At 42.3% G+C, this 25,814-nt stretch overlaps 2 protein-coding genes across 2 annotated transcripts; one reads left to right on the forward strand and one right to left on the reverse strand.

Moving 5' to 3' along the window:
* The first annotated feature begins 946 nt into the window (after nt 1-946).
* On the forward strand, nt 947-5,773 carry LOC131444207 (5-hydroxytryptamine receptor 1B-like). The gene has a single exon (XM_058614417.1). The coding sequence runs from the start codon at nt 1,044-1,046 to the stop codon at nt 2,181-2,183; it is 1,140 nt and encodes a 379-aa protein (XP_058470400.1). The 5' UTR covers nt 947-1,043; the 3' UTR covers nt 2,184-5,773.
* Nucleotides 5,774-12,025: 6,252 nt separating this feature from the next.
* On the reverse strand, nt 12,026-25,222 carry LOC131444076 (uncharacterized protein DDB_G0271670-like). Its single transcript, XM_058614205.1, is given in 7 exon segments — nt 12,026-12,281; nt 15,377-15,571; nt 18,733-18,806; nt 22,492-22,514; nt 23,656-23,795; nt 23,972-24,036; nt 25,211-25,222. Coding segments are annotated over 7 exon segments (765 nt in total).
* Nucleotides 25,223-25,814: the final 592 nt, after the last annotated feature.

Here is a 25,814-nt window from a genome sequence, read left to right on the forward strand (position 1 = left end):
GGAGGCGCCACCAACTGTTTTTCTACAGTGTAAAACATTCTGGCAATATATTATCTAATATAATATTATGTTTTAAAAAAAAGTAGTTTTATTATTTTTATAATTATCATTAATGGTTAATTGTCCATGTGTTCTCACATAATTAACCATTAATAAAAATTAATCTCAATAATCCAGTGTCTTTTTAACAGTGATAGTGATGGCTTCAATCTCATATTCATGACCAAATGTCATCTTTTTATTATTGGATGAATAAATGAATGAATGAATGACTAGAGGCTTTGTATTAGGCACACACACACACACACACACACACACACACACATATATATATATAATGTGAATATTCTACTGCTGAAAATCAATAAAGGGATTTTTTGTTCTGTGAAAATCAAGTCTGATGATGATGGGAGGGACAGAGAGGGGGAGAGAGAGAGGGGGGGAGAGGGAGAGACAGAGGGAGAGAGAGACAGAGGGAGAGAGAGACAGAGGGAGAGAGAGACGGAGGAAGAGAGAGAGAGAGGGGGTACAGGGAGAGAGTATAAAAGCAGCAGCAATGAACTTGTGAGCGCAGACACACACACATAAAGAGCGGAATAAAAGATTTTTCTTCTTTTTTGCGGAGGAGCACAGATGTGGAGCTGGTTGTGACGTCACAGCTCTGATAGACGTGAGGATGATGATGAAGATGAGTGGATCTGCTTTTTCTCTGGTGGATTTTTAAGTTGATGAAAGAGAGAGGGAAGAAGATGCTGCAGGTGAAGAAGTGAAGAAGAGGAGGATGAGGAAGAGGAGGCAGAAGTGTATGTGTTCTCTGTGTGAGTGTGTGTTCTGTGTGTGATGTGTGTGTGTGCGCGCGCTCTGTCTCCTGGACAATGAAGACGCTTCTTAATCTTCATCGTCTTTGCGCGAGAGAAACGCGTCATTTGCGGGTTTGTATCTTTGCGTGTGTGCGGCCCCGCCCCCTCCTCCCCCCACTCCATGACACCTGCTGCTGCTGCGGCTGCGGGTGGACGTGGATGTGACGCGGGACGGTGGAGGTGATGGAGACACCGGTGCCGGACGCGGAGCTGCTCAACATCTCCAGCGGCGGCAGAGGCGATAACCTGACGTCCACGGACAGCCAGGTGGCGCTGCAGGCGGGAGTGGCGCTCACTCTGGCGCTCATCACTTTCGCCACCACACTCTCAAACGCCTTCGTCATCGCCACCATCTACCAGTCCCGCAAACTGCACACGCCCGCAAACTTCCTGATCGCGTCCCTGGCGGTGACGGACCTGCTCGTGTCCATCCTGGTGATGCCAGTGAGCGCGCTCTACACGGTGACGCACACGTGGACTCTGGGCCAGGTGTTCTGCGACATCTGGCTCTCCTCTGACATCACCTGCTGCACCGCCTCCATCCTCCACCTGTGCGTCATCGCGCTGGACCGGTACTGGGCCATCACGGACGCGGTGGAGTACTCCAAGAAGCGCACGCCGGCGCGCGCCGCGGGCATGATCGCCACCGCGTGGGTCATCGCCATCTCCATCTCCCTGCCGCCGTTCTTCTGGCGCCAGGTGAAGGCGGAGGAGGAGGTGACGAGCTGCAACGTGAACACGGACCACATCTTCTACACCATCTACTCCACCTTCGGCGCCTTCTACATCCCCACGCTACTGCTCATCGCGCTTTACGGCAGGATCTACGTGGAGGCGCGCAAGCGCATCCTCAAGCAGTCCAGCAACAAGCCCGGGAAGCGGCTCACGTCCGCGCACCTCATCACCGACTCCCCGGGCTCCGTGGCCTCCAGCTCCTCGCTCAACTACGGCACCAACGACACCAACTCCTCCCCCTGCTGTGACCACGCCTCCTCGTCGTCCTGCGCCAACGTGGGTCACGTCAAAGTGACGGTGAGTGACGCCCTGCTGGAGAAGAAGCGCATCTGCGCTGCCAGAGAGAAGAAGGCCACCAAGACTCTGGGCATCATCCTAGGGGCCTACATCATCTGCTGGCTGCCCTTCTTCATCTACACGCTGCTGGTGCCCGTGTGTGACTCGTGCTTCCACCCGGAACTCTTTGACGTGTTCACATGGCTCGGTTACCTCAACTCACTCATCAACCCCATCATCTACACCATGTCCAATGAGGACTTCAAAAAGGCCTTTCACAAACTGCTGCGCTTCCGGTGTTGCAGAGCCTGAGCCCCGCCCCCCACACACTGAGCCCCGCCTCCAAACCGAGACAACTGACCACGACTGACTACAACAACTGACCAGTCCAGAACCAACTCTTAACCAACACAGAACTGAGTTTTCTTACCCACACCTGATCATACCTGACCACAACTGACCCATAACTGACCTCAACTGGTCCATAACTAACCCAGAACTAACCAATAACTCATCACAAGAACTGACCAGTCCAGAACTAACCATAGCTTACCTCAACTGATTCATAACTAACCCAGACCTGACCAGGACTGACCTCAACCAATCCAAAACTGACCAGAACGAACTCATAACTGACATCAACTGGTCCATAACTAACCCAGAACTAACTCATAACTGACCTCAACTGGTCCATAACTAACCCAGAACTAACTCATAACTGACCAGAACTAACCTCTACTGATCCATAACTAACCCAGACTGACCAGGACTGACCTCAACCAATCCAAAACTGACCAGTGCTAACTCATAACTAACCGATAACTCATCACAACAACTGACCAGTCCAGAACTAACCATAACTGACCTCAGCTGACCTCAACCAATCAAAAACTGACTAGAACAACTGACTAGTCCAGAACTAGCGCAGAACTAACCGTAACTAACCAGGACTGACCAGAACTGACCTCAGCTGGCCTTTAACTAAACCCATAACTGACCATAACTAACAATAAGTAACCACAGCTGGTCAGAGCTGACCTCTCCACTTGCAGTCATGTGAAGACTTGGATTGAACCACAGCTCCCTCTACAGGTCGATTTGAGGATTACGCCATGACAATGTCGCTGCGACACAGCAGAGGATTGTGGGAAATAATGACTGACCCTCAGTCAGACTGTGCTGCTGCCATTTCCTGAGCCAGTGGAATTCCTTTAAAGGCATAGTTCAGGTTTTTTCGTTTAACGGTACAGGTGTCTACGTCTTTAATAATCTGCAATAATCTGTAATAACAAAAACATCTGCAGCGCTGCAAGAAATTAACAAAAAACATTGTTAATGTTTCACCTTAACGAATGAGTGCCACAAGGGGGAGCTGTATCTGTCTGTGTGTATCTTTTTTTCACTTAAAAACATATGAATCCTGTGTGTGTGTGTGCACTTTACCACATAGCTTAGCATTAGCATCATAGATTTCACCAGAAGAAGATATTTTTTCAGAGAGAATGACAAACTTTTCTTTGTCAGATTTTGTGCTGAGAAATTTTAATTTTCCCTTTTAAAAGTTTAAGTTTTTTGTGTCTGATTTCATTTGTTTGATGTTGATTATTTATTTAAATTTATTTTTAAAATAAAACACTCAGAAAAAGGGCTCTGAGGTCAAACCTCTAAAAAAAAAAGAAGAAAAATATGCAACAACATCGTGAAAAGTCAGAATGTTGTTGATTTGAATAGTGAAAAAAACAAATGTTGTATGAAATATGTTTAATTTAAAGAAAATATTTTAAGTGGAAAACAAAAATCTTTAGATAATAAATGAAATCATTGAGAATGACAGCAACGATGCAGCTCCCCCTTGTGGCACTTTTACATTACATTACATGTCATTTAGCAGATGCTTTTATCCAAAGCGACTTACAAGGGAAGGGAGTAAATCAGCAGGACTGTTTTTTTTGGGGTTCTTTTACAGTTCTTTGTGCTACATCCACACTCTTTCACACTCACATTTTCTTTTATAAAAGCCAGATTCACGTGTTCGTCCACTCTAATGCGCTATTTTAGAGGTTGAAAACTCTTTTGTGTTTTAGTCTGGATGAGAACGAGTCACGCAGTTTTTTTCTGCGTTTACGTACGCTACATCCACACTGCTCCATGTTTGTTTGAAAACACACAAATTCTGCTCCAGATTCACAGTTGGTCCACACTAGTGCATTACCTTTCAAGAAGTTAGTCCAGAGGACTGATTCGGTTTTTTCACATTTTTTGTTTGATTTTACTGCTTTTATGTTTATGTTAAGTTTCATTAGGCTACATCCACAATATCTTCATTTTTGTTTGAAAACTCAGACGACGCATTTTAGTCTGGACGAGTAAAAGTGCAGAAAACTTGACACATTTTGTGTTTTATTTTTCTGCTTTTTATTTTGTCTGCATTTGTGTTGTGTGTGTTGTGCTACATCCACACTAATTAGTTTCGTCCACACTAGTGCGTTATATTTCAAGTAGTTTGTCTGGATGAGTACGAGCGTGGAATTTTTTCAAAACAGCGATTCAGTTGTGTTTTATTCCACAATTGTTTCTTTAAAATTTTTCTTTGGGCTACATCCACACTATCGACATTTTTGAAAACTCAGGATGCATTTTAGTCTGAACGAGTAAAAGTGCAGAAAACTTTCAAAATGATGACAGTTTTATTTTTATTTTTCTAAGCTTACATTGGCTACATCCACACTAATTACTTTGTGTTTGAAAACACACAAATTATTCTCCACATTCACGGTTCGTCCAGACTGCTGTGTTAGTTTTTGCTGGTTCTGTTTTTTATTTGAGGTTATGGTTTTAGTCTGGATGAGTACGAGCGTGGGAAACTTTCAAAAATGATACCGTTCACTTCCTTATTGGTTCTTATTGAAACCGAACAAACTGAAAAACTAAAGAGCAGAAAGCCAACTTCCTGTTTTTTTTACGCAGACACACCCAGTGTAGCTGAACACTTGTGTGGTATACATTTTCAGGCATGTAAGTGTGGACGCGCAACAATGCTAACGCTAATGGAGTTAAAACTGTTGGTTGTTTTGATGTGAAAACATTTTGTTGAATGAAAACGTGTTAGTGTGGACGTAGCATCATAGACTGGATATTAAAAGTGGGCGTGGTCTTCTAAACAGGAAGTTCACAACCAGGCTCCTATTGGACGACGGCAGCTGTCAATCACACTGTCGTCCACTTTTCTGAAAAGAATTCACTCCTCAGGAAAATGTTGTATGGCATAAGAAAGTCGCCCCCTGGTGGATATTTAATATATTTTCACCCAGAAGACGACATCCATTTTTAATATGCAGTCTATGCAGGGCCGGCTTAAGCCTTTATGAGGCCGCAAAACTACTTGGTTTTTCAAACACTAGAGGGCAGTAAAATCACAAAAGTGTCCTCTTATTAAATTGCACTTTCAAGTGAAGCACAAAGTGTGTTGATGTTAAACTGAAATCAAACTAGTAAAAAAACAGTAACAACTAGTTTAATGACTTTGGTTTTAAAACTTAAAAAAAAAAATCACTGGTCCTGGCCCTGGCCCTGGCCCTAGCCCTGGTCCTGGCCCTGGCACTAGCCCTGGCCCTGGCCCTGGAAAAAACCTGAACTATCCCTTTATCACATCAGTGGAGTAAGATGATGATAATGATGTTTGTGTTGTTGTTATAAACACACACACACACACAGTGGGATTTTAAGCACAAACAGTTTAGCGCTAAGCTAACATTAGCCCTGCGGGTAAAACAACAACATTGTTATTTATTTATTTATTTATTTATTTATTTATTTTTGTTGTGTTTATTTTATTTTTCCTGACTCAGTGACAAGAAATCCTGGTGCCTACAACACTGACCCTGACCCAGACTCACAGTCTGACCCAGACTCACAGTCGGATCCAGACCCAGACTCACAGTCTGACCCAGACTCACAGTCAGACTCTGACCATTAAAATGTCATATTTAATCTGTGGCGAGCTGCCAGAGGCTGAACACAATCCTCAACACACACAAGGTCATCACTGACTGCACCGTGAGCGCCCCCTGCTGCTGAGGACTGAGGGAAAACGTGGCTTCCAGCGGAGACAAAAAGAAAAACTGGTTTTATAAACTTGATAAAAGACTAAAGGTTAATAAAATCTCCTTCATGTTACAGGAAACTGAAGTTTGTAAACCACTCACTCTCTCACACCAAAGCTCATAGAGAAAATCAGTGATTTTAACATCACACACACAGGAGTTGTTGATCCACTGCTGCCTCCATCACTAAGTTCATATGTCTTATTTTGTAGAATTCGGCCTTACAAATCCTGCATTTGGATTTACTTCAGTGACACAAAGTGACCACACGAGGCAGCAGTAGACCAGCAGCTCCTGTGTCCCCGTGAGCTAAAATCACTGATTTTCTCTATGGACTTTGGTGTGGGAGAGTGAGTGGTTTACAAACCTCAGTTTCCTGTTGGAAAAGTCTGACACACATCGCAGAGTCTTTTGTTAAGTGGATAAAATCTGGTTTTCCTTGCGTTTTCACTGCACAACCTCATAGTTGAACTTATTTAAATGTTTTTTTTTCTTCAGTGTCACGTAGGAGCCCTGTTTTATTCGTTTTGAAGAATTTCATAGTTGTTTTCTTGCCTTGCTGAGAGTCTGATGCGACAATCGATTGATTGAAATCTTTATTTACAGTTATTGATCATTATTTCACATGGTCCATGTCCACCCACAAATACTTTCAGTCGAGTCCGACTTTATTTGTAAAGCACTTTAAAAAGAACACAGTGGATAAACAAAAGACGCACACGGTCACACGAGGCAATAAAATACACTAAAAAAGACAGAAAATGCTTAGATGAAAGCAAAGTATCACTTCTGAACACATGAAACATAGCGGTGTCATCTCACTCTCAGCAAGAAAGTGAAAAATAACAAACTTTCCACTAAATGAAATGTAAAAAAAGATGAAAAAGAACAACGAAAAGTGTGTTTTTCAGCCAAATCAAAGAAGAGGAAGCTGCTACAACTTAAAAAAGAACAAGACATTTGAAAGAAACAAGTCGCTGCATCAAACATGGCTGCCAGAGATTCTGATTTATGAGCGTCATCTGTTTGGAAGCAGGTGTGACGCTGTTTCAGCTCAGTGACGATGGATCGCCTCTCTGTGGACAGTATTGATCGGCTCCATGTGAAACTGTGTAAATCCCCATGGATGTTGCATTTCACGCGGGCGTAGCTTCTGCTGTACAACGCTTCTGCACCGTGTCTGCACCGTGTCTGCTCTGCTCTGCTCTGCTCTGCTCCGCTCTGCTCCGGAGGACCTGGAGTCCAAACGCCCGCTGCACCCGGGAGCACCACAATGCACTGCTGCTGTTGTGAAAGCTGAAAAAAGAAAAAAATATCAATAAAACAAAAGGTCTATGGATTCACAAGGTTCTGACTCTTTCAAACACATGTTTATATAGTTTAACCTGTGATTCTGAAGCAAAGATAAACATCATTTTTATCTGTAGTGATGATGAGTGACGTGTATGATCTGACTATTCCAACAGGAAACTGAAGTTTGTAAACCGCTCACTCTCCCACACCAAAGCCCACCGCGAAAACCAGTGATTTTAGCTCGCGGGGACACAGGAGCTGCTGGTCCACTGCTGCCTCGTGTGGTCACTTTGTGTCACTCAGGTAAATCTGAACTAAATAAAAAAAAAAAATAAGACATGTGAACTTAGTGATGGAGGCAGCAGTGGATCAACAATCCTGTGTGTGTTAAAATGTTAAAATCACTGATTTTCTCTATGAGAGTGACAAGGAAAAACAAAGATTTTAGTCCTTAATACAAAATGAAATCGACGTCACTTTAAGTCTACGATATCTTAAGAACGCGATCACGTCTTTATCTCACTGTGAGACAGACGTTTGTAAACCACTCACTCACACCACCCACACCAAAGCCCAGAGAGAAAATCAGTGATTTTAACATCACACACACAGGAGTTGTTGTTGATCCACTGCTGCCTCCATCACTAAGTTCTAATGTCTGATTCAAGTGAATTCGGCATTTTAAATCCTTTGTTCAGATTTACCCTTAGTGACACAAAGTGACCACACGAGGCAGCAGAGGACCAGCAGCTCCTGTGTCCCTGTGAGCTAAAATCACTGATTTTCTCCATGGGCTTTGGTGTTTGACGTTAGCATCTACTACAGCTTCTCTCCCACACACACGTAAATGAGTGTATAGCGCCCCCTGTATGACTGTTCTCTCTTGACTCTTTGACGAGCAGCTGTCCAGCGTGACCTCAGTGTGAGTTGAAGGTCAGGACGTTCCTTGTCTGCAGAGCTTTAATCTCACAGCTTCAGGTTCTTTAGAGAGTAATAATAATAATAATAATGATAATTATGATAATAATAATGATAATAAAAATAATAATGACGGTCCTGCTGTTGTAAGTCGTTACTGCAGACGACAGCAGAGGCAATAAAGAGGAAACACACACACACACACACACGTGTGTACACAGTGTATATGACTGTATGTTGTTTATACGTATATGGTATATACATGTGTATGTGTGTTTATATACTCACATACACATTCATGTATATGTGGTGAGTCAGTCTCACCCTCTCATTTTCTCTCAGTCTCTCACCCTCTCATCCTCTCACAGTCTCACCCTCTCATCCTCTCACAGTCTCATCCTCTCTCAGTCTCACCCTCTCATCCTCTCAGTCTCACTCTCTCTTAGTCTCACCCTTTCATCGTCTCCGTCTCGTCCCCTCAGACTGTGAGTGTTTTAGGCTCCGCCTCCTGTCAGTCGTTGACACTGGTGTTTCATTCTTTCATTCAAGTGTCTTTTATATTTCAGTGTTTTAATTAAATCTGAACTCATTTAAAGTGAAAATAATGATTTCACGTCAGATGAACGTGTGACTGCTGTCGATTTATTTGTTTGCAGCTGGGACAGAACAAACGCGTCTCTTCACGCTCTGTCCACGTATGGACTTCCTGTCGTCTCGTGTCATTTCCTCTGTCCTCGTCATCGATCGTATTGAAAATGTGACGGACGGACAGACAGACGGCGGTTTCCCACTGAACTGTGGGATTGCAGACGTGTCTCGTGTAACTGTCAGAGTGTTTTCTTTTCAGCAGAGAAGAAGAAACTTTGTGACAAAGTGACAGAATGAGTCCTTTGTCTCTCACATGAGCTGTGAAAGTCTGTCAGAGAGGACAGAAGACAGAGACACGAGAAAAAACTGCTCTGTCAGAGAGGACAGAAGACAGAGACACGAGAAAACTGCTCTGTCTGAGAGGACAGAAGACACAGACAGAAGAAAACTGCTCTGTCTGAGAGGACAGAAGACACAGACACGAGAAAACTGCTCTGTCAGAGAGGACAGACTGCTCTGTCAAAGAGGACAGAAGGCACAGACACGAGAAAACTGCTCTGTCAGAGAGGACCGAAGACAGAGACAAGAGAAAACTGCTCTGTCAGAGAGGACAGAAGACAGAGACACGAGAAAACTGCTCTGTCTGAGAGGACAGAAGACACAGACACAAGAAAACTGCTCTGTCAGAGAGGACAGAAGACAGAGACACGAATAAACTGCTCTGTCTGAGAGGACAGAAGACACAGACACGAGAAAACTGCTCTGTCAGAGAGGACAGAAGACAGAGACACGAGAAAACTGCTCTGTCTGAGAGGACAGAAGACACAGACACGAGAAAACTGCTCTGTCAGAGAGGACAGAAGACAGAGACACGAGAAAACTGCTCTGTCTGAGAGGACAGAAGACACAGACAGAAGAAAACTGCTCTGTCTGAGAGGACAGAAGACACAGACACGAGAAAACTGCTCTGTCAGAGAGGACAGAATACACAGACACGAGAAAACTGCTCTGTCAGAGAGGACAGAAGACAGAGACACAGACACGAGAAAGCTGCTATGTCAGAGAGGACAGAAGACACAGACACGAGAAAACTGCTCTGTCAGAGAGGACAGAAGACAGAGACACAGACACGAGAAAACTGCTCTGTCAGAGAGGACAGAAGACACAGACACGAGAAAACTGCTCTGTCTGAGAGGACAGAAGACACAGACAGAAGAAAACTGCTCTGTCTGAGAGGACAGAAGACACAGACACGAGAAAACTGCTCTGTCAGAGAGGACAGAATACACAGACACGAGAAAACTGCTCTGTCAGAGAGGACAGAAGACAGAGACACAGACACGAGAAAGCTGCTATGTCAGAGAGGACAGAAGACACAGACACGAGAAAACTGCTCTGTCAGAGAGGACAGAAGACAGAGACACAGACACGAGAAAACTGCTCTGTCAGAGAGGACAGAAGACACAGACACGAGAAAACTGCTCTGTCAGAGAGGACAGAAAACAGCGACACGAGAAAACTGCTCTGTCAGAGAGGACAGAAGACACAGACACGAGAAAACTGCTCTGTCAAAGAGGACAGAAGGCACAGACACGAGAAAACTGCTCTGTCAGAGAGGACCGAAGACAGAGACAAGAGAAAACTGCTCTGTCAGAGAGGACAGAAGACTGAGACACGAGAAAACTGCTCTGTCAGAGAGGGCAGAAGACACAGACACAAGAAAGCTGCTCTATCAGAGAGGACAGAAGACAGAGACACAAGAAAACTGCTCTATCAGAGAGGACAGAAGACAGAGACAAGAGAAAACTGCTCTATCAGAGAGGACAGAAGACAGACACGAGAAAACTGCTCTGTCAGAGAGGACAGAAGACACAGACACGAGAAAACTGCTCTGTCAGAGAGGACAGAAGACACAGACACGAGAAAACTGCTCTGTCAGAGAGGACAGAACACAGAGACACAGTCACGAGAAAACTGCTCTGTCAGAGAGGACAGAAGACACAGACACGAGAAAACTGCTCTGTCAGAGAGGACAGAAGACAGAGACACGAGAAAACTGCTCTGTCAGAGAGGACAGAAGACACAGACACGAGAAAACTGCTCTGTCAGAGAGGACAGAAGACAGAGACACGAGAAAACTGCTCTGTCAGAGAGGACAGAACACAGAGACACAGTCACGAGAAAACTGCTCTGTCAGAGAGGACAGAAGACACAGACACGAGAAAACTGCTCTGTCAGAGAGGACAGAAGACAGAGACACGAGAAAACTTCTCTGTCAGAGAGGACAGAAGACAGAGACACAGACTCAGGTTAAGTCTATGATGTCTTAAGGACACGTTCACGTCTTTATTTCACTGTGAGACAAACTTCTCCAACAGGAAACTGAAGTTTGTAAACCACTCACTCTCCCACACCAAAGCCCATAGAGAAAATCAGTGATTTAAACATCACACACACGCACACACACACACACACACGCACACACACACACACACACGCACACACACACACACACACACACACACACACACACGCACACACACAGGAGTTGTTGATCCACTGCTGCCTCCATCACTAAGTTCAAATGTCTGATTTTGTCAATTCGGCTTTTGAAAATTAGTTTTTTTGCCTTGTTCAAATTTACCTCAGTGACACAAAGTGACCACACGAGGCAGCAGTAGACCAGCAGCTCCTGTGTCCCCGCCAGCTAAAATCACTGATTTTCTCTGTGGGCTTTGGTGTGGGAGAGTGAGTGGTTTACAAAGACGTGAAACATGTTCTGAAATAAGAATTAAAACAATTTCATGGCGCTGAAGCTTCATCTGTGATAGATTTAAACGTCTTAAATGTGTAGAAATGATCTAAAGTTAACTGGTGATGAAGATTATTTTCAGTTTCATTCCAGACACATTTCTTTTCTCTAAACTGTGAACACAAATGCCAATTTTCAAGCTACATTCACAAAACCTCAGACTCTTCTTGCAAAACCAAACTTTCACCTCAAAACAGTTCAATCTGTGCTCAAAACTCAACTATGTTGTCAAATCAAAATGAAAAACACTACTGAACAGTCACTAAACACGACGTAGAAAAATAGAAAGCACAATGCTCAGGACATGAAGCTGGAGAAATAAATGTTTATTGTTCACTGTAGGCTACATGCATGTTGCACAACAAAAAACCTGTGCATTTAGAATATAGACTATAGAATATATAATAGCACTTGTACAAAAAGACAAAAAACTGAAATCTTTACACGTAGCCAGGCAACGGGGGGAAAGCCTCTGGCAGGCCGTATCCAGACTGTTTCATGTGCAGTCTGACACGATCAACAGCAGAGAGGCTGACACTGTTGATACCCTCAACATTGACATGGTCCTCAATGATCTTCTGCTGAATTCCACTCAGTTTAATGGCGTAGTTCTCACGGACCATATCAACAATTAGGGTCTCTTGGTGTGGGGAGAACATACGTGTCCTCCCACCCCCATGTGGCAGTCCTTCAATTCTACAACAAGAGAACATGCGGTTACAAAAGATATACATGGAATACTAGGCCTACAAACAGTTAGACCAAACCTCCATTACAATACTACAGTACATTGGTACAGTGATGTACTGAAACATATATTTACTTACAGTATACTGTGGTGCAGTATATAGTATGTCATACAGTAATTGTTGTCAACATTTGCATACTATACTGTACTATAATGTCAAAAAAGGTAATTACCTGTTCTCTTCTCTAAATCTTGGGATTATGGTGGACACAGTGAATCTACTGATGTTTGGTTGTAGCCTTTGTCCGGCCTCCCTCATGCTCATACCATGGACAAGAACATGGTCAATCACAGTCGCTCTGACTGTTCTTTGTCTTCACTGACCACCTCGACCACCTCGACCTCCTCGACCTCCTCTCACACGAACCCCTCCTTCTCAGATTTCTATCCATCGTAGGGCCTCACACACCAGTGCTCTCTGAACTGGCGTATATGTTCCCTCACATCATTAGCCACAAGTGTGATCAGCTTTAAGTTGTTGTGTTCACATGGTGACACTTGTGCTCTAACTGTGTTTGACATGTGTCACCTGTGCTCACCATTGCATGCAGCACGGGTGCATCACAATGAAAATGTGTTGGCAGGTTGTGTCTAAACAGGTGAAAAGTGCTGATGGTTTTGCCACAAGAGTGATTGAGTCAATCAGTGGCTTCAGGCAACTGAGCATTTGGTTCAGACACTAGGGTTTAGTGTTTTAACTATTGAGAAGACACTGTGCTAATCTGCTAATCTCACTTCACACACACACACACACACATTCATGCTGTGTCCAAGATCCACTGTGTGTGAGTGAGTGATGGTGAGTGAGTGAGTGATGGTGAGCGAGTGAGTGATGGTGAGTGAGTGAGTGAGTGAGTGATGGTGAGTGAGTAATGGTGAGTGAGTGAGTAAGTGAGTGAGTGAGTGATGGTGAGTGAGTGAGTGATGGTGAGTGAGTGAGTGATGGCGAGTGAGTGAGTGAGTGATGGTGAGTGAGTAATGGTGAGTGAGTGAGTAAGTGAGTGAGTGAGTAAGTGAGTGAGCGAGTGAATGTGTGTGAGAGAGTGACAGAGTGAGTGACTGTGTGATGGTGAGTGAGTGACTGTGTGATGGTGAGTGAGTGAGTGACTGTGTGTTGGTAAGTGACTGTGTGATGGTGAGTGAGTGAGTGTGTGATGGTGAGTGAGTGAGTGAGTGAGTGAGTGAGTGTGTGATGGTGAGTGAGTGAGTGAGTGAGTGAGTGTGTGATGGTGAGTGAGTGAGTGAGTGACTGTGTGATGGTGAGTGAGTGAGTGATAGTGAGTAAGTGAGTGACTGTGTGTTGGTGAGTGAGTGAGTGAGTGAGTGAGTGAGTGAGTGAGTGACTGTGTGATGGTGAGTGAGTGACTGTGTGATGGTGAGTGAGTGAGTGACTGTGTGATGGTGAGTGAGTGAGTGAGTGAGTGTGTGATGGTGAGTGAGTGAGTGAGTGAGTGACTGTGTGATGGTGAGTGAGTGAGTGACTGTGTGATGGTGAGTGAGTGGGTGAGTGAGTGACTGTGTGATGGTGAGTGAGTAAATGAGTGAGTGAGTGTGTGACAGTGAGTGAGTGAGTGAGAGAGTGTGTGATGTTGAGTGAATGAGTGAGTGTGTGATGGTGAGTGAGTGAGTGACTGTGTGGTGGGGAGTGAGTAAGTGAGTGTGTGATGGTGAGTGAGTGAGTGAGTGTGTGAAAGTGAGTGAGTGAGTGTGTGATGGTAAGTGAGTGAGTGACTGTGTGATAGTGAGTGAGTGAGTGAGTGTGTGATGGTGAGTGAGTGAGTGAGTGAGTGTGTGATGGTGAGTGAGTGAGTGTGTGATGGTGAGTGAGTGAGTGAGTGAGTGTGTGATGTTGAGTGAGTGAGTGAGTGACTGTGTGATGGTGAGTGAGTGAGTGAGTGTGTGATAGTGAGTGAGTGAGTGAGTGAGTGAGTGAGTGTGTGATGGTGAGTGAGTGAGTGAGTGAGTGAGTGAGTGAGTGAGTGAGTGTGTGATGGTGAGTGAGTGAGTGAGTGAGTGAGTGAGTGTGTGATGGTGAGTGAGTGAGTGAGTGAGTGAGTGAGTGTGTGAGTGAGTGTGTGATGGTGAGTGAGTGAGTGAGTGAGTGAGTGCAGTCAGACGCTGAGCTGCATTTTCCTGAAGCTTTAAAGTGACTCTGATGTTTGGGATGAGTCACAGTGTCAGTGAGTGTCAGTCTCTGACATTTACCTTCATGTGAACATGATACAGTTCATTTAAGGACATGAAAGAGTGAGAGTTTTTGTGCTGATTTTTGAAGTGTGGCTGCATGAGGAGCTGACACATAGTTAGTGCTGACTGGGCTGTGAGTGCCCCCTGCTGTGGAGAGTGAATTTTAGTCTACGATTAACAGTTTGTAAACCACTCACTCTCCCACACCAAACCCCACAGAGAAAACCAGTGATTTTAACATCACACACACAGGAGTTGTTGATCCACTGCTGCTTCCATCACTAAGTTCAAATGTCTTATTTTGTCACTTCGGCTTTTGACATCCTTCACTCAGACTTCCCTCAGTGACACAAAGTGACCACACGAGGCAGCAGTAGAGCAGCAGCTCCTGTGTCCCCGTCAGCTAAAATCACTGATTTTCTCTATGGGGTTTGGTGTGGGAGAGTGAGTGGTTTACAAACTTCAGTTTCCTGTTGGAAAAGTCTGTCTAACAGTGAGATAAAGACGTTTTTATATTTTGGTGAGGGTGAATTCTCGGGAGTGAGACGCGATGAACTGATGAATCTCGTGTCTCTCAGATCATTACTGTGTGTGTGTGTGTGTGTGTTCAGGTGTAAATGAGTGTGACGCCGCTCGTCCTCACGGCTATCACGTGTCTCCTCTCTGTCTTCATTTATGCAGAGAGGCGTTTGAAAATGAAAACACTCCAGACGAGCGGCGAGAGGCGAGGGACACGGACGTGTGTGTGTGTGTGTGTGTGTGTGTGTGTGTGTGAGAGAGAGAGAGAGAGAAGTAAGAAGATGAGCAGAAAATAAGATCATTAAAGAAAAAATCGACCTGAGTGTTCACCAGAGACAAATGAACACATGAATGTGGTGACAAAGAGCTGCTGCTGTTACTGCTGCTGCTGCTGCAGTTACTGCTGCTGCTGCAGTTACTGCTGCTGCTGCTGTTACTGCTGCTGCTGCTGCTGCTGTAACTGCTGCTGCTGTTACTGCTGCTGCTGCTGCTGTTACTGCTGCTGCTGCTGCTGTTACTGCTGCTGCTGCTGCGGCACGGCACGATTAGATTGCATCTCCACTACAAAAAGTACCTACTTAACGTGGGCGGAGTCATCACTGCACGGCTGAGTGAAACTGAGGTGACTTTGTTTTATACGTGACACACACACACACACACACACATACACACGAGTGACTAGTGACTTTACACCAGACTTGTGTAGTTGTTGGAGATCTACAGTTCGGCTTGATTTGTGACGTCTCTTCCTGTGACGGGACTCTGGCCAGTCAGCGGCCGGCAGTCTGACCAATCATCGCATAGTACCTACTTAAGCACGCTTGGAACCTCGCTGGAGCAGGTACTAAAAATACTACCTGGTACCAGGTAGTATGCTAGAAACGCTACTTAAACCGTGGTGTGGCGTGGCGAGGCGAGTAGAGCTGGTGGAAATGCGCCATAAGACAGCTAAGACTATGATGTGACTCCGCCTCCATGGTGGCACTGTGTCTCTTTATAAGCTAGTGTGTATGTGAGTGAGTGAGTGAGTGAGTGAGTGAGTGTGTGTGTGAGTGAGAGTGAGTGAGTGAATCTGCACGATGGACAGAGATTATACTGTGAGTGTTATTGTAGGTTGTGAATGAGTGTGAGTGTGTGTGTGTGAGAACAAAGCATCTGAAGGCCTCCTCCCCCTCCTCCCCCGCCTCCCCCTCCTCCTCCACCCTGTTCTCAAACATCGTTGTCATGCACCACGTTTCTCTCCTGACCACCGTTGCCCGGGCAATAAAATCAGAGAGAGAGAGAAAAAAAAGCCTCTTTATTTATTTTATTTTATTTCTTCTTTCACGTCTGATCCTGGTCCTGGTCCTGGTCCTGATCCTGATCCTGGTCCTGATCCTGATCCTGGTCGACTGTTAAAATATCATTCTACGGCCTCTTCGTGTGTGTGCATGGGTGTGTGTGTGTGTGTGTGTGCATGCGTGTGTGTGCGTGTGTGTTTGTGTGTGTGTGTGCGCGTGTGCATGCGTGTGTGTGTGTGTGTTCTGCTCACCAACATAAAGTCCTCAGTTTTGGTAAGAAACTGAATCATATTTGATGATTAGGAGCTAATTCTTAAGATTCTGTGGACACGTCTGTCCATCTGTGGACACGTCTGTCCATCTGTGGACATGTCTGTCCGTCTGTGTCTCACCAGGAGAACAGCAAATGTTTATGATGTTATGATGAGTCTCAGGTGTTTTTAACGCCATCTGAGTTGAGATGAGTGTGTGTGTGTGTGTGTGTGTGTGTGTGTGTGTGTGTGTGTGTAGAGGTCAACAGAGGTCAGACCAACATTAGTTGTGTCCTTGTTTTTCTCTCAGCTGTTCAGGGAAACACAGTTTCTTGTTTTTCTCTCAGCTGTTCCTTGTTTTTTTCTCTCAGCTGTTCCTTGTTTTTCTCTCAGCTGTTCAGGGAAACACAGTTTACTGTTTTTCTCTCAGCTGTTCCTTGTTTTTTCTCTCAGCTGTTCAGGGAAACACAGTTTCTTGTTTTTCTCTAAGCTGTTCCTTGTTTTTCTCTCAGCTGTTCAGGAAAACACAGTTTCTTGTTTTTCTCTCAGCTGTTCCTTGTTTTTCTCTCAGCTGTTCCTTGTTTTTTCTCTCAGCTGTTCCTTGTTTTTCTCTCAGCTGTTCCTTGTTTTTTCTCTCAGCTGTTCCTTGTTTTTCTCTCAGCTGTTCAGGAACCACAGTTTCTTGTTTGTCTCTCAGCTGTTCCTTGTTTTTTCTCTCAGCTGTTCCTTGTTTTTTTCTCTCAGCTGTTCCTTGTTTTTCTCTCAGCTGTTCAGGGAAACACAGTTTACTGTTTTTCTCTCAGTTGTTCCTTGTTTTTTCTCTCAGCTGTTCAGGGAAACACAGTTTCTTGTTTTTCTCTCAGCTGTTCCTTGTTTTTCTCTCAGCTGTTCAGGGAAACACAGTTTACTGTTTTTCTCTCAGTTGTTCCTTGTTTTTTCTCTCAGCTGTTCAGGGAAACACAGTTTCTTGTTTTTCTCTCAGCTGTTCCTTGTTTTTCTCTCAGCTGTTCAGGGAAACACAGTTTCTTGTTTTTTCTCTCAGCTGTTCCTTGTTTTTCTCTCAGCTGTTCAGGGAAACACAGTTTCTTGTTTTTTCTCTCAGCTGTTCCTTGTTTTTTCTCTCAGCTGTTCCTTGTTTTTCTCTCAGCTGTTCAGGAACCACAGTTTCTTGTTTGTCTCTCAGCTGTTCCTTGTTTTTTCTCTCAGCTGTTCCTTGTTTTTTTCTCTCAGCTGTTCCTTTTTTCTCTCTCAGCTGTTCAGGGAAACACAGTTTCTTGTTTTTCTCTCAGCTGTTCCTTGTTTTTTTCTCTCAGCTGTTCCTTGTTTTTTTCTCTCAGCTGTTACTTGTTTTTCTCTCAGCTGTTCAGGGAAACACAGTTTCTTTTTTTTCTCTCAGCTGTTCCTTGTTTTTTCTCTCAGCTGTTCCTTGTTTTTCTCTCAGCTGTTCAGGAAACACAGTTTCTTGTTTGTCTCTCAGCTGTTCCTTGTTTTTTCTCTCAGCTGTTCCTTGTTTTTTCTCTCACAGTTCCTTGTTTCTGGTCATGATCATCATCCTCAGTTTCACTGATAAAGACGTGATTAAAGAGTGTGAGGCTACATTCACCTTCTCATCTTTGTCTCTCTGACAGAAGCAAAGTGTAAGAGATGAATCACAGAGGCGGAGCTTCATCCCAGAGGACCAGGAGGAGGCGGAGCCTCATTAACTCAGGATTTATGATTATTATCATAAAGATCATGAAAGAAGGTAAAATAACTCAAAATAAAAAGACAAATACTCCTGAGACAGATGCAAATAATTTGTAGAATAAAAGCAAAGGTAAAAACATTTAAAATAAAATATAAAATATAAGATGATGTTTAAAAGTAAGTTTACATATATAAACAGTATACTAACCCAGTTACTCATGAGCAGCTCAGAGCAGCAGAACCTCAGAGCGAGACCCGAACACGACAGACTGACCCAGTTCTGATCTGCTGCCACTTTAAAAAACACAGACTTTGTTTCAAAGACAGAATCTGACTCACAGCTTTCTTTTATCTCTTTTTACTAAAGCAGGAGCTTAAAGGAGGAGGAGGAGGAGGAGAATTCTTCATCTGGTTCTGCTGGGTCACTGTGGAGAGACAGAGATTAGAAATCAGTTTAATCTCATTAATCTGTAAATGATTCTGTAGATGATGTAGATGATGTAGATGAAGATGATGTAGATGATGTAGATGTAGATGATGTAGATGGTTCCTGGTTCCTGGTGCAGCAGCACTTTCTCCAAACTATCCCAGTAACGATCAGCTGATGATCAGCAGAGTGGACGTTTAGGTGTTCCCCACATGAACAGCCTCCTCTCTGCCTCACACACACACACACACACACCATCTGATATATATGTTACATAACAGCAGCGACTGCACCTGAATATCAACGAGTGTTTTTATGATGCTGATGGACTGAGAGCGAGCAGGAGACTCAGCAAGAGAGGGATTACTGTTTTGGGTTTTTTTTTTAAGAGAGCAGCACTTACAGTATCATGTCACATATTCTGCTCGTTGTACACACTCTCTAAATTATGCAGCGTTGTTCTTCTGCAAGTTTAAACAGCAGCAGTTACAGCCACTGCAGTCACGGAGAAGTAAAAATCCATTAAAAATCAAACCACGAGACTCCACAACTCACAACTCCAGCTGAGAACTTTGAATACATGAATTCACTGTTATTTTCAGCTGTTTAATGCGTTTTACTGTCCGTTTATAACCGTGCATTTAAACTGAGAACACTAAGAACATGTTTCACGTTTTATCTCACTGTTAGACAGAAACTGAAGTTTATAAACCACTCACTCTCCCACACCAAACCTCATAGAGAAAATCAGTGATTTTAGCTCACAGGGACACAGGAGCTGCTGGTCTACTGCTGCCTCGTGTGGTCACTTTGTGTCACTGAGGTCAATCTCAATGAAAGATTTTTCTGTCTAACAGTGAGATAAAGACGTGAACGTGTTCTTAAAATATCAATTTTGTTTTGTATTAAGGACTAAAATCTGTTTTTTCATTCATTTATAAACCACTCACTCTCCCACACCAACGCCTATAGAGACAATCAGTGATTTTAACATCACAGCACACAGGAGTTGTTGATCTACTGCTGCCTCCATCACTAAGTTCAAATGTCTTATTTTATCACTTATAATTATAATTAAAAGTCCTGCATACAGGTTTACCTCAGTGACACAAAGTGACCACACGAGGCAGCAGTAGACCAGCAGCTCCTGTGTTGGTGTGGGAGAGTGAGTGACTTCCGTTTCCTGTTATTTTACTTTTTTACTTCAGTTTAAGTCTATTGCCGTTTCTCAATACTCAAGTAAGCAAGTATGTACTTGCTTACTTGGGAAGTATATACTTGAGAAGTACGCTGGGAGTATATACTTGCCAAGTACGGGAGTACACAAGTATGTGGTTGTTTCTCAATACTCAAGTATGCAAGTATGTATGTATTGTTCTGCTGTTTGAATGGTGGCTGGCGCCAAGTGCTGCAGCCTCATTACCGCCACATACAGTGTTGATAAAGGAACATATGAAATACTTTTAATAAATGCATATATATGTAGTTATTAATTTCACATTTTAAATATTTAACTTCATTTATTAATGTATTTCTATTAAAATATACAATACAAATAATACAATGTGGAAAATAGATATATTACAGCATTGTAGAGTAGTATATATGTATATATATATGTATGTATGACATATATGTACGTGTACAAATATATACTACTCTACATACTATACTATACATATCTAATATTTACATATTATATTTAAATATAAATCTCGACTTTAATATAAATCTAAAATTCAAAGTTAAAATAAATAAAACATTAACAATATACAAACTTTTAAACTGTCAGGTCAAAACGTTTCCATTAAAAACAAAATAACACGTCAACAACAAATCTATGGATCACACCGAGCATCTAATGACAGCGACGTCTGAGCCAGCGGATCATTTCATCAGGACAGGCCGAGGTAACGCTGCTCTGTGCCGGGCACAGTGAGCGCCGAGCGTCCGCAGAGGCGGAGCTTATCACCATATATGAGATGCTCGGTGTGATCCATGATGATGATGATGATGATGATGATTCAGAAGAAAAACCACGATGGCATCTCCTCACGAGGAAAAAAAACCCCATCTCACAGGAGAAGAACTTGTTCATTACCTCATTATACAAGTAATCACTAATGGACTGAGTCCATTCGTCACACTTAACGCACTAATAAAAGGGCCCTAATCTCATCGTAATGGACCTGGCTCTCATTAGCAGGTCTTGTCGGGTGATTTCTTCTTGTTTGTTTTTTGTTGCTTTGATTGAGCTGGAGTTGAGACGTTTGGGACCAGGTCTGCATATTAACAACTCAGACAAGTGGTTTTAAAGCCTTTCAATTATAATTATTGTTTCTGAAGATTCAAATTGATTTTATTCTCCGCTCTGTCTGAAAATGACACTAAAAATATTCTACGTATTTATATACATCAGCCTGGTCAGTTTTTTCTACATGTGGTGACTGACATGAGACAAGATCTGGTCCTGGATTCTGGATAATTCAGCCTAGTTGTTTGTGCTTTAGCAGAATTTGACCATATTTACAGTTTAGTGAGAATGTAAATTTCCTTTATTTAAAGATATAAAGCAGATTTGATCTAAAATGATAGGTAATGATTAAAAAGTACATTTTAAGATCATGTAACACAGATCATAAACAGTAGATTCTATTTTATTTTACAGTGTATTTTACAGTGCTTTTGAGTCCAGAGAAACAAACCTGTGTGCAGCTTTATATCCACATATATTATCACATAATCTCATATATCAGGATAAATAGACTCTAAATATCCACAGATTATTTTTTTATGAAGTATTGATTGATTTACTTAGTGATGTATTGATAATTATATGCATATGAAGTAAACAATGTCATGATGTTGATGAGTTAAAGTCATCGTCTGTCACTCGACGTTCTTTTATTTTCTCTCAGTCTTTTTGTTTTTTTCCACTTAATGTCTGTGGGCTGTAAATATGCAGCGTGTCAATGAGAAATTATGGAGCTAATGATGAAGCGCCTGCGTCTCAATTATGTCTTAATTGGGTCAGAGTGAGTGAGTGAGTGAGTGAGTGAAGCCTCAGCACTTTTCTAATATTAGATATTTTCATTGGAACTAATGTGGACTAATGTCTCACATGATGGACGACGGCCGTCTCTAATCTGATGGATTATAAACTTCAGTGCTTTACGAGAATATAGTCATTTTTATATAAAATAAACAACACGTTAACACTAGGGCTGTAACTGACCATGAGTCATACATAATCCATTCATTATTGATTTTCTTTAATAAAACCTGTCGAAATATCTAAAATCTACATAGAAATAGTTCAAGAAAACTTTATTTTCCCCCTAAAAATAGTTTTTTGTAGCAAAAATTGATATCGCTCAAGAATCATTTCATTTCATTTTAAATCAGTTTCCTGTTTTTATTCCAGGTCTATGTGTTTCCGTTTGTCTGTGGGAGATTAGTTACTGGCTGTAGTTTCATGTTTGTTTGCACACACAGATGAAGACTTGGATTAAAAGCCTGCACAGAAAATGTTCCATCAGCCCGTCACAGTCTGAACCTAATCCTCAGCTGTTTATGACACGTCACACCTCACTCACAGAGACATTTATTATATGTTAAACCATCGTCATAGTAACATTTTAGCCACTTATCAAAGGCCTTGTGAAATATAATCTACGTTAGGAACATGTTCACGTCTCACGTTCACTGTGAGACAGACTTTTCCAACAGGAAACTGACGTTTGTAAACCACTCACTCTCCCACACCAAAGCCCATAGAGAAAACCAGTGATTTTAACATCACACACACAGGAGTTGTTGATCCACTGCTGCCTCCATCACTAAGTTCAAATGTCTTATTTTGTCATTTCGGCTTTTAAATTCCGATGTTCATATTTACCTCGGTGACACAAAGTGACCACACGAGGCAGCAGTAGACCAGCAGCTCCTGTGTCCCCACCAGCTAAAATCACTGGTTTTCTCTATGGGCTTTGGTGTTTCCAACAGTTTCCTGTTGGAAAAGTCTGTCTCACAGTGAGATAAAGACGTGAACGTGTTCTTAAAGACATCGTAAACTTAAACTCAGGTAGATTTTCTGATTTGAGTCGTTTGTTCAGTGGTTAAAATCTTGTTTTTGTTGGAGACTGAGCCTCTTGTGTCTCTTGACTCATTTCCACAGAAGTCGCTGCAGGTTAAACTGTGAACGTAAACATGTTCAGGGCTGATAATCTGTAGATACTCGTGATGAAGTTCACGTAATCAGTCACACAGACGTGTGTATATTTTAAGACAAAGGATTATCAGGATTAACGGCAGCACATGTAATAAATAATAAAAGTAGATTCAGGTTTCGTTGATTTACTTAATAAGAAACGGGCGCGGCTGACTGTGTCGTTGCCGTGGGAGACAGCCGTGGGGGACGGGAGGCGTGGAAGATTATTTTTAGCGGTTAAAGGTTAAACCGAGACACTCGACAGACGAAATTAACTGGATTATCTGTCGTCTTCGTGTGGATTTCACCGGTCAGTTTTCTGAGACAGAATCACCTTCTGTAAATGTGGAGAAATTAGAGAGCGATTTTCACACGGCGTCGTTTTTATTCCTCCTCATCACCTCCGCTTCATTCCCTCAGCGGTGAGGTTTGAAGTGTTTCATCAGATGTCCGAGTCCACAGAGAAATGACAACGAACTATGACGGTGAAACTTTTATTAGACCGACACGAGGAAAATCTATCTATCTATCTAAGAATGACCTGAAAAGTTCCATAAATGAGCCACAAAAAGATCCAACTGAGGAGAATGAATAAGAAAACACGTCATAAATGCTACAAACAGAACTAGCAACATTCAACACAGAGAGAGAAACAAAGTACCATGTTACTACAAAGTAAAAGTACTGTAGTAAAAAAAACAGAGAGGAACTTTATTTCTGCTGTGTCCATAAACATTTTTATACCAATACATCAAGTTCTACTACTACTACTACTACTTTAACTATTAGTACTACAACTATTACTATGTTTACTATTAGTGCTACCGCCACTACTACTACTATTACTATTAGTACTACTACTCCTACTACTACAATTACTATTACTACTTTTACTATTACTACTACACATTAGCATCATAACCACTCAGCTCTACTACAACAGCTGCTACTTCTTCAGCAAGTAGTGCTTTTGCTACTACAAATTCTACCACTACTACTACTACTATGACTTAGCATCACTACAGCAGCTGCTCCTGCTACAGCAAGTAGTGCTTGGTACTACTACTACTACTACTACTAACCACTATTACTATTACTTGTACCACTGTCACTCGTACTGGTATTAGTGTCAGTACCGTTCAACTAAAAGGTTCTACTACACTTTTTACTACCACTACTGCTGCCACAACAATAACTACTACTACTACTACTACAGGTAGTGACACCACCGTTTTTACTACCATGATGAATATCAAGTACTGTTCCTACACCAAGAACTATGTTTCTTCCTACTACTACTACTACTACTACTGCTGCAACAGCTAGTAGTGCAGCTGATGTCACACCAATTATTACTGCAAATACTGATGCCGTAAACACTCAATACTTTGTACATTACAGCAGTTATTACTGCACTGTCACTGCTACTACTATTACAAGATAATACTGCTACGACTAGTAGTACTTCATATGACCCTTACTGATACTATTGCAACTACTACTGCTGCCTCAACTACAACTATTACTCCTGGTACTGCATCTGCCGTTCTACGACTGCAGTTACTGCAAAGAGTACTGCTGAGTACTGCCTCGAATACTTACACCAACACCACTGCTACTGTCACTGCTTTAGAGTATTACAAGATAATCATGTTACAAGTACCACTAGTATTTCATATTACCAGTACTGATGCTACTTCAGCTACTACTGCTGTCTCAATGGCTGAATAGAAATACTACAATAATTACTGCTGGTACTGGCTCTGCTGTTCTACTGCTGCTTCTGTGAATACTACAAAGAGTGCTGCTAAGTACTAGCACAATACTGCTAACAAAAATACTGGTACATACTTCAAATACTAGCTCTAAATGTATCTTTACCACTGGCTAAGGCTGCTAATGCTAAAAGTAGTAGTAGTAGAGGACTACAGTAGTAGTACATGGATGACCACGGGTACTTCACATTAACATACAGTTTACTTACTTATTAGTAACATAATCACAGTGTTTACTTCTTATAGTATTACAACAACTAACTACTACTAATCCTACTGCTGCTAATCCTGGTAATAGTACTACTGCTACTACTGCTACAACTGCAGTTATTAGTACTTGTTTTTCTGAGGCAGCGGCAAAAACAAACGGAGCTGCACGGAGAAACAGCCGTGGGATTAGAGATTAAAAGAAATGTCTAATCTGCTTTTCCTGGACTCTGAAACGTCCAAACTCACTGAAGTCTGAGCTTCAGCTGACCTACAATCACTCATTCACATCAAAAACAGGTCAGCGTCCTCCTCAGCGTCCTCCTCATCCTCACGTGTCTCTTCATCTTCACTTCTCAATCTCAGCAGTTCCACTTGAGAGAGAATCAATATTTGGTTGGATGTCTTTTTAATCTGTGAGACGACAGCGGAGACGGCGTCCACCGGTCAAATCCAACGTCTAATCCTGCTCAGTCTTTTATTCAACAATTTGGAAGTAGAAAATATTCACATTTAAGAAGCTAAAAAACGACAGAAACTAGGTTTTAATGATTAAAAAAGTAACACAAAGCAAATCAATTGTGATCAAAATAGTTGAAGATTGATTTAGTCATCGATGAATAATCTCTGAATAATCATTCCACGTGTAACCAGATCTTGATCAGATATTATTTCTTAATTATTATTCTACATTATTAAATTGAAATTTCATCTGGATTGTTTGAATTCATGCATTTAATGTGATAAATGTGTTTGTTTACATTTGTTTAACTGTTATTTTTATAAAACAAAGTGATTTAATCAGGCAATTTCTTTAAAATGTAGGAAAAAAGGAACATTTCAGGTGTGATAAAAGTATTAAGCTGTCACTTCTTACTGAAGTATGACAGTATATATAGTTTGTGTTGTGTCTTCAGATCATTATTTTCCTCCCATCCT

The sequence above is a fragment of the Solea solea genome, chromosome 17, assembly GCF_958295425.1.
Source record: "Solea solea chromosome 17, fSolSol10.1, whole genome shotgun sequence".
Lineage (NCBI taxonomy): Eukaryota > Metazoa > Chordata > Actinopteri > Pleuronectiformes > Soleidae > Solea > Solea solea.

What these genes read in the sequence shown, in the direction of transcription:
- LOC131444207 (XM_058614417.1), top strand. Translation starts at nt 1,044, where the DNA reads ATGGAGACACCGGTGCCGGACGCGGAGCTGCTCAACATCTCCAGCGGC.